General features: G+C 39.1%; 1 protein-coding gene across 1 annotated transcript; it reads right to left on the bottom strand.

Annotated features, from left to right (window-relative positions):
• Positions 1–1,222: 1,222 nt before the first annotated feature.
• Positions 1,223–9,886, bottom strand: RB195_007597 (uncharacterized protein; the record flags this gene model as incomplete). The annotated part of the gene is made up of 20 exons (XM_064181317.1): positions 1,223–1,345; positions 1,780–1,871; positions 2,287–2,412; positions 2,500–2,574; positions 2,685–2,768; positions 4,112–4,235; positions 4,311–4,457; positions 4,533–4,621; positions 5,962–6,084; positions 6,164–6,257; positions 7,974–8,076; positions 8,140–8,223; positions 8,285–8,340; positions 8,405–8,539; positions 8,623–8,719; positions 8,921–9,014; positions 9,096–9,228; positions 9,439–9,516; positions 9,697–9,774; positions 9,830–9,886. The coding sequence occupies 20 exons, from the start codon at positions 9,884–9,886 to the stop codon at positions 1,223–1,225; spliced, it is 1,992 nt and encodes a 663-aa protein (XP_064038116.1).
• Positions 9,887–10,105: the final 219 nt, after the last annotated feature.

The following is a 10,105-nucleotide window of genomic DNA, read 5'->3' as shown; positions in this document are numbered from 1 at the left end:
TTCGAACCTCCAATCGATCGTGCAGGAAGAGGAACCTCTAACCGCTACACTAAACCCTCCCTTCGATAAGTATACTTATTATTATCATCCCACGATCGTTAGCGAATTTTGTGTATCCTTCCGTTTGTCCCGATCGCGTGCCAGAGTCGCCCAGAGTGGTTTCTCCTTCCGTGTGGGACACGAAATGAATCATAATTTTCTTTGAAGGATTTTGTGAAGAAATCTGACCATCAGGTCGGCGGTCTTCTTGTAGTGCGCTTTAAGGCATCACCCCACGAATCTGAGATGGTACGGATTTCAGGTGGAATATCTGTATACGGGATCGCAGATTATGAAGAGAAGCGTGATTCCGTCTATTTCTTCCTAATTGCCGTGAAAAATGGCCCGGAAGATACGGCTTCAAGCGTTTCGGCGCGCTACTTTCCACAGGGAGTTCGATTGGAGCGCGCCAGCCTTGTGCACGTGCCGCATCTTCCGGGCCGTTTTTTTTACGACGAGGAATTTAGGAAGAAATGGATAGAATCACCCCCTCTCCACAATCTATTATGCCGTATACGAATACTCCACCTGAAATCTGTACCACCTCAGATTCGTGGGGTGATGCCTTTAACTAATACCGCATGGGTCCCAGTCGCTCACAGCTCTGGTCCTCTGGTCCATGTTTAGATATGCAAATATAAATTTGTAGCTTTAAAAGTAACCATTCACATGCTTATGTATATGTATGTACATATGTACCTCCATGAACTCATTTATGTTTAGGTGCACCGAGATATCTCCCCATGTCTGTATGTGTGTACGTACGTGCACGTATATTGTGAACGTAAACAATGTTTATAATCCATAATTACTTATTATCATTGCTATTATATTACTATTGTTTACTCATAGCTTTATTTTTATTTATGAATTGCACAACGCTAGAGAAATGGCTAAAGTGGCGGTGGAAATGTTTCCATTTCCGTAGAAGACAGCTGGCGACATTTCGGCGGTGCTCGGCCAGTTAGAACCAATACCGCCTTATTAAATAGAATTCGACAATAAAATTGGAATTTAATATTTTGTGCAATTATGTTTACTTGTTTACATCGATTTTCATCTGAGAAAAGCAATACAACATATTAAACTATGAATAATCACATCGATTTGTTAGATTTTCAGATCATACGTATAAGTGAGGTAAGAAATAGTATGAGTAGTTCAATATACGATCATTGTCTGTCTATACTTTGAAATATTTCTTTAGCATCTCTACCATTTCTGCTTTCCTTGTTCCTTGTTTCACCGTACATGACAAATGTTCACCGATAGCTGCACGTAGCTGTACAACCGTGAGTGTTTCCAGCTAGAAATAATAGAACTGGAAGCAGTTCGTCGCACCACCCACTAAGCTCCGCCATAAACAGAAAACTATTTAAAGGCATCACTCCACGAATCTGGGGTAGGTGCGGGTTTCAGGTGGGCAATGCCTATACGGGGTCGTAGATTATGGGCAGGAGGGCGATTCTGTCCATTTCTTTCTAATTGCCGTAAGAAACGACACGGAAGATGCGGCGCGTGCACAAGACTGGCGCGCTCCAATCGAACATAATGTAGAAAGTGGCTCGATGCAGCATCTTCCGGGCCGTTTTTTTACGGCAATTAGGAGGAAATGGAAGAAATCACCTTCGTCCCATTCTAATCTACAACTCCATATAGGCATAACTCACCTGAAACCCGCACCACTCCAGATTGGTGGGGCGATGCTTTTAACTCTGCCAACTTCTTGCTTCAACTCACCTGCCCTTTTTCCGCTATTTCCCGGATGTCCATCTCGGCTGAATCAAGTTTTGACTTCTTCGCACGGACACCATTAGTTGGACCACCACCATCTGAGTGAGAAAAAAAAAACAAATTTACAAAAACTAAAAAAAAAAATATAAAGATAACCCTACGCAAAGAAATTCGAATAAGCTGAGTTTACATATAAAAATCTTCAAGATGTAATTAGATGAATAAAATAGATCGATAAGATAAGAAAAACAAGAGAATAATTAAAAGAAGATAGGAAGACATTCGTTTCCCAGAGGAAAGCGAGAGCGTAATGGGAAAAACACCCGACAAAACACGCGCATGGAAGTGATCCTTGAGAATTTTCTTGAATCTAGCAGAAATTAGACGATCGGGGACCTATTCTCGTACGAAACGCCACCAACTGAATTTGTTATTGTTCTTATTATTCTTTTTCTTATTATTCTATTGTTAAACACTCCTTCCGTCCAAGTACTACAATAAAAAAACACCCACCATCTGCTCTCTTTCTGCCAGCGGGTGACGACATCTTACAAAGTTCTTCTAAGTTAAAATGTCTCACAAAACTCTCCGCTTCTTTTCTCACCCTGGATGCCCATTCTGGACGTGCGTGATACGGTACTGCAATGCAGAAAATAATTGGAATAAAAAGTAAAGAGAACCGGAAAAAGCAATTAATTGCACTAAAAACTCTAACAAAGCGCTCACAAAGTGTATCAGTTGGCTTCACAATCTGCTCTCCAACAACATTCTCAATAATCATTGCATAGAACGATTGCAATCCTGAAATGTTCTCGAATATTCATGCCAAGAAAAAAAAATCTAATCACTGTGGTAAATTTAAGGCAAAAAGAATTAAATAAGCAATAAAAACAGTTCAAAATCATACTTACTTGGATTTTCATACTGTGACGGTGTATAGGAACCTGTCAACTTCTTCACAAATGCGGAGGCCACCGAAATATCAGAGGACGATGCTGGAATTTATCAGTTAAGCCAAACATATTATGCTCAATCATAAATAACTTCCGTTCTGTTTCTGATACATTTCTCACGGTGGAGGCGAACAGTTGATTGTGATGTATTGCGCTCATAAGTGCGATAGCGAGAAGCCGGACCCTCCTCAGGTGAAGGGGGTTTAGCTTATGGGGTGCAGCTCAAGTGAAGGGGTCCTTTCGCCAACCGCCCAAAAGTGAAGGGGGTCCTTTCGCCAACCGCCCAAAAGTGAAGGGGGTAATTTTGCCAACCGTTCAAAAGTGAAGGAGGTCCCTTCCCCAACCGTTCAGAAGTGAAGGGGGTCAGAGCACCGGCTCCGACTATCGCATCTATGATTGCGCTTCTCTGGTAACTCGGCGTGGATTTCATTTCAACGCTGACTTCAAAATATCGGAAACGAAATCTGAAGGGCCACCCCCTAATTGGTTCGTTTTTCAAGGTCGCATCTCCTGGGCGGAATTTGACATACCAGTTTCTAACCGCCCGATCAGTTATCCCTTCATACACAGTGGATTTTTTTTATTCTTCATTTTTTTACTTCTAAATCCCCTTTAGATATAAATTCTAAAAGCGTCACATGGGGTAAGTGTATTTTTTTGATTCTCCATCTTCAAGGTGAACAAAAAATTAGACGTAACCTGCACAACATTCTAAACTGCTGTCTAAAGACTAACCAAAGTTCTACCTTCGTAGCGATTCCAAAAATCCTTTGTTTAGGTAACCCATTTTATGTGTAAACAAAAACTATAGGTCCCATGTACCTGGTAGAAAGTTATGTACAACTCAACCTAAAAGATAACTGAAAGCTGCTATTAAGAAACCCTTTCCGATGAGATGAAAAAAACCAAAACTAAAGGTTAGAGCAGTTGGAATAAAAATAAAAGAAGGAAAAACGAAGTGCAATAGAGAAAGACTGGAAAAATCTTTGCCTACATAAAAAATACAGCTGCAATCAAGAAGAAAAATTACAAGGGAAAAGAAAAACTCAACCACCTAATAAAGGCGCCGCAGCATCTACATTATGGACAAAAAACTGGGGAAAAATGCTAGGAAAAAACGCGAGGATTAGACAACCAAAAATAAATACGAAAATAAAATTCAAAACTAATAAAATACCAGTTTAAAGTGATTTTTGTTCCTATTTTTACTATCTCGGGTGGAAAAACATGTTAATTACTCTTATTTTCGTCCTTTGACCTGTTTTTATCCCTTCAACGAACTCATCGAAATCAGAAACATGCCTTTTGGAATTTAATTTCAAGAATATGGTACTAGTATGAGTACAGAGTGATTTTTTTTCATTATAATAAACATGGAAGCCCACGTTTTGGCCATTCTCCTTGCGGACATTTCATTTTTTCCGACACATCTCGAACATCTTCGGCAAATGGTAGAAAGATCACATGAAATCCATCAAAATCGTAATCACGAATAGTGTCCGCTCTATTCTGAAAAAAAAAACTGAGGTTTATACGAGAAAGACATTTTGGAAATAAAAATCAAGAGATCATAGATCTTCTCACCTCGTTTTTCTCGGACATATGCGGAACCAATGCAACTAGTCGTACTTTCTGATTCGATCGTGAACAGAATCGGCATATCATCGCCATTTTCCTTTCCCAACATCTCTCCAGTAGCGCACGATAGAGACAAGCCGATCCCAGAACGTTCTGGAAAATTGCTGGAATTTGGAGAAAATGGTGAGGAAACTCTAAGGACTCCTCTTGTAAAGAAAAAAAACCTACACTTTCATCCGGATAAATGAAACGGGATGGTTGTATATGGTTCTCGAAGTTGATCTCAGATATCGATTTGAATCCAAGAAGTACAATACCTGAATCACTAAAACGATGAGTTATAAGACAATATACGGTAGTACGGTAGTACGGTCTATATACGATTTTTATAGACTGAATTTGGTTCTACGCAAAATTTCTATGGTGCCGGTCCCGTGGTATCACCTTCGAGAGAAGAAATTGCTCTAACAACGGCGAGGAAGCGAGCAATCAGCAACAACGGGTACGTATTTCGATTATAAACACGCATCACAACAAACATAAAAACATTGCTAATTGTTCCTCCAGCTAAAAAAACTTACACTGTAAGTTAACGTCTTCTACAATTTGCAAGGCAACAAAAGTGGTAAACGAGGAACACGCCGTCGAAATTTAAAAAAAAAGATAAAGTGTCAGGCGTTATCCGATCCGCTTGGGATCCGCCCCGACGTTCACTTCAATTCAGAATAGTTTGAGGTTTACGAACGTGTATCTGGCCTCTACAATGACTTGTGGGGGCTATCCGACGGGTCAAGTGAGTGTTTTCATCCTCCCAGACATGTATGGTCCCAATTTATCGACCCCGAAGGGATGAGGGGCTTAGTGAGCACTAGGACGGATTCGAACCTCCGATCAATCATGCAGGCAGCAGAACCTCTAACCGCTAAACTTCACCCGCTCCACCTTTAAAATGACAGATCAAAATATCCCTGTCCGTAATCATATTTTGTGGAATCGTAGTGTCGAAGAACTACGTTACAGGAATTTTGTCTGAGAATTGAGAAAATTAGCGTAATAACTTTATTTTGTTTTCTTTCTTCTGTTTGGATTTTCTCTTGTTTATTTGTATTCATTCCTTGCTTCTTACTCTGGGCACGCCTTTCAGCTTAATAAATAAATAAATAAATAACTACGAGACATTGTGGGTGACAGCATTCCATGAAGCTTTCTCATAGCATTAACATAACCTTTGGTTACGTATGTATAGTCGGGTCAAAACGAAATACAACAGAAACTTCGGAAACTCAACGGGTGCGAGCACAAAGTGGCTGGGATCGTGTAGCGACCCAAGCTACCGCCACACACCTCTGCTGTTCGTCATACGTCCCACCGATTCAACCGTTCCAACGCCACCTTGGCAACGGTCCGTGTTTCAGTCGTTTACCCAACTAACCAAGAAAAAACAAAAAAACTCCAAACGTGCCGCAAGTTAGCGACAAGCCACGCCCACATTGCAGCGATACGCCGTTTGTTTGCTGATACTCTAAACATCATTACTATTTCATTCTCATATTTCGGTGTTTCATTCACTCAAAACTTAAGATGGATTTCTGGAGAAACAAAATTGTTTTTGTGCAAAAAAAAAATCCCCTGTAAAATGACCAACTTAAATCCATACCTTTTGCATCGAATCTTCCCAGCTCCTCAATTTCATGTTGTTCACTAACAATACATTCACCACCAATTTTTATCGCCTTCTTCAATTCGAATTTTGCACGCGTACGACTCTCCACTTCATGTTCTACATCAAAGGTAAAAGAATATAAAATTTCTGCAGACTTAACAGGAAAACAAAAAGAAAAGAACGAGGAAATCCGTACCTAACCATTTTGTGTCCTCTAGCACATCCGTTTCCATTTCCTCCTTTACGTCTATGTCACCATGAGCCTTATTAGTGATAGATTGACTCAGAATCTGAACTGGATCATGATAGGAAGTAGCGGATAATCATTAAGAACAAATAAATCCCTCTAGAATGAGGAAATGAGGCCTTAAGCAGAACAGCATGGCAGCGAGAGAGTAAGTTCCAATTTAGCACTGTACAGAAGGTGGTTCGACCGACAAAAGAGAAAATTTAGCGTAAACGTGAAAAAATAACGTAAAAATAATAAACAAAATAAATAATAGATAGCGTAAAAATAATAAAAATAATAATAAATAATAAATAAAAATACGAAGAGAAGAAAAAACTGAAACGAAAAGTCACTTCAGTAAAAATAAAATCAGGGAGAGATGAATATTATGGCATAAGAAACAGAGACTATTCAAAAGCAGATAGAAAAGGAACGTAAACACCAGAACTGCTACATTTCTTAGCTAATCGAAGAAAATATGAAAGAAAAAACCTTGCACATCAAGAAATGAGGTTTTCAGGAAAAAAAAGAAGCTGGTAGATGATATGGAGTGAATAATGATAAGTGACAGAAATCTTGTGGTAGTGTGGTTAGTTGAGTTGAAAAGAAAATCCAGGAATGATTAGAAGCAGTACTGGAAAAAAAAAGATTAGTGCAGAAAAGAAACAGCAGAGGAATTCCAAAATGACGAGTAAAACATAAAATATCAAGATTAAGATCTAAAGTGATCTTATTGATGGGCATTATCCATGGTAATCAACAACATTAAACCATTAGAGTTTAAAAAAAAAGCCCAAATAAATTTTGAAAAAAGATAATGAAGTTAGAGATGCGACGATATCAAGATGAAAATGAAAGATGAAGGAAAAGTGTTATCTAAATGAGATGGCAGCGGAGGAGCCAGCTGGTGTTAACCAAGAATTCAGAAGAAAGGTCTACTACGTTTCTACAGGGATACCTCTCTCATCCACACTCATGGATGCGATAGTCGGAGCCGATGCTCTGACCCCCTTCACTTTTGAACGGTTAGGGAAAGGATCTCCTTCACTTTTGAACGATTGGCAAAATTACCCCCTTCACTTTTGGGCGGTTGGCGAAAGGACCTCCTTCACTTGAACTGCACCCCATGAACTAAACCCCCTTCACCTGAAGAGGGTCCGGCTTCTCCCTATCGCACCTATGTCCACACCTCCCCACCTCATCCATGGAAGTTTTTACAGTATCCCTGGAAAAAAAATCACATTACGAAAATGATGTGTATGTCACTATCAGAGCGAAACAAACGGAGTACTCAAACGTCCAAGAATACCACCGTGAAGGCAATCCAGGTGTTCTCGGTGCGGTCGCCAGTTCATGAGAATTTTTTTAAGGGATTAATGAAAAAAGCCACCGGTACAGAGTATACTTGTGCAAGAGGAGAACACTTTTTGAAGCACGACTCACCCTCACTATGGCCTGGATATCGGAAAAGTAGAAAGTAGAACACGAAGGAGACGAAACAGTGTGGAGGTGATGAGAAATAGTTTTTAAAAAAAAACCCAGTCAACAGTGACTAACTCTAATAGGATCTAATGAATTGTGGAATAAAATAATAATCTAATATAGAATCTAATGCATTTCCAGGTTTAGAGGAAAATTAGCGTCGAATAGAACTAAAGCAGCTTTAAAAAAAGAATGCGATAGATATTCGGTGGCAAATAAAAACCGCACTGTGAAGAACAATGAAATCAACTGACTACCAAAGTTTAATTGGAGCGAAGTCATAATTCCAACTCACATCATCACGTGACATCCATACTTGACGTTTCTCGACCGGATTTTCCGTATCATAATCCACGTATTCTTTGGCTGGTGGACGAGCTTCACTAGCCAGCGCATAGCTTAAAAATAGCTGGTTGTTTTTTTTTCTCCCCACAGGCACTGGTGAAAAAAAGTACACTCACACTGCAACACTAAATTTGACTCCTGGTCCTAATTCAAATGGGATGTTACTGAATGCTCTAAGAGAAAACGTCTTTTGGAACATCCTGTACGAAAAAAAAAACAATTAAGTGACGAATGAAATTGAACAAATTCAAGAAAGCTGACTGTGTCTCCAAATCCTCTATGGTACTAGAAGCGCCAATATTTGGATCAAGTTGACGCTAAAAGTAAGTGTTAAACAGAAAACTAGAAGAGGAAATTAATCATTCACTCGGATCTACTTACCCAAACCCTTGTATCTCTCTCATAAGTCTCGTCATCATCATCATCTTCTTTTCTCAAGAGTACAACCGAAAAATCACCCATGGTGCGTTTTCCTTTCTGATGACGAAATGAGTTCACACCTTTCTTCATCCTAGTCTGAAGAGAAAGAATTTTTATTTGCAAATTCTATACTTAACATTATTTTTCGGGACAACCTCAGTCAGGGTCCAAAAACTCACAAAATAGCCCTCAATTTGAGTTGCCCAGTTCTCCTCAAACGGATTGATATCGTTAGTGATGTAAACAACGGTCTGTTGTCTTTGAGATACTCCCTGTCTAAAAAAAAAACAGTTGAATGCAAACTGCCCTCGATTGGAGACAAAAATTCTTGCGGCACCGTTTTTTTTTTTTTTTGCAGGCTATGCTTAGAAATTGCGGAAAACTGTAAGAGAGAAAAAAAAGAAGCATCATTACACATAAGCCATTATTTCGCGATCAATATAAAAAATCCTAAACCATAAATGAAAAGCGGCTCACTCCATGAAAATCTTCCTGGAATACCACAAAAGTGTAGACAGATCGCATTTGCAGTGTCCTTCAAAACTTTCATCAAAAGCCGATTTGATATCTTCTGGAAAATCACAAACTCACATATACATCGCAATAAAACTCAAAGGAATCCTTAGCAAATCGATCAGATCAGTTAGCTCACCTTGATCTATGAACTCTTTTAAAGCGCATACACGTCTCTGATCTTCTCCAGATTCGTGATCGGAACGAACCTTTAGATCGAACCACTCTACACAATGTTTCACTGCTCCAGGGGATTTAGTCTCAGATTTAGCCTAAATTAAGCGTTGAAAGGATATTATACGTAGGGATATCATTACAAGTAAGGAAGTCATTGTGATTTCACGGAGATGCACCGGTCACATGCACTGATTCAGATGTTCATGTGGGCACAGATGCCCACTTTCTCAAACTTTTTTTTAGTAGACGTCTAATGTCTGCCCTCAAAGATACCAAAAATTTCTCTCCTTCTTAAAATAATTCACCGTGTTCGCAACAAAAAGTCCGTAACGATGAGTACGTGAGCCGGAACATCCTATCTTCAACAATTGGTTGAACACAGCCTGAAATTACATACATGAATAACTCTTTTTGAGAAAAAAAAAATAGCGCAGAGACTCCTAGGTTGTAATTTCAAATGAAATATGTTTTTTTTTTTTTAGAAAAGGAGATTCAATTATTGGTAGAGTTTAAAGTTTCACAGATTAAAAGAACTAGTAAGTGAATAAAAAGAACACTCGTACCTTGATTGCTCTCTTGAAGTCACAGTCTTCGCCTCCTTCGAACATGTTCGCTCCACCATCGATCCAGAACATAGTATACTGTACAAAAATGAAATTGGAATTACGAGATGTAGGAAATTAGCGGATACATTACTTTTTTATTACTCTCGGACGTATCCCCAAATTCGTAGTCATCGCCTTCTTCATCCATTTTCCGAAAAAAAGATTCCTATAAACTGGAAACAATGACTTTAGCAAGTTTAACTCTTACCGTAGATCAGAAAAAAAAACAAAACAAATGATATTAAAAAAGCATAAAAAGTCCAGGTTGTATATAACTAATCCAATAAAACCGTGGATGCAAAGAAGCGTATATCTAAATCCATCAATCGCTAGCAGAGATCCTCGAGGGCTAATATAAAACTTTGAG

This window comes from Necator americanus, chromosome I (genome assembly GCF_031761385.1).
Source record: "Necator americanus strain Aroian chromosome I, whole genome shotgun sequence".
In the NCBI taxonomy this organism is placed as follows: Eukaryota; Metazoa; Nematoda; class Chromadorea; order Rhabditida; family Ancylostomatidae; genus Necator; species Necator americanus.
Note: the sequence above shows the minus strand (reverse complement) of the source record. Positions and strands in the feature narration are given on the sequence as shown.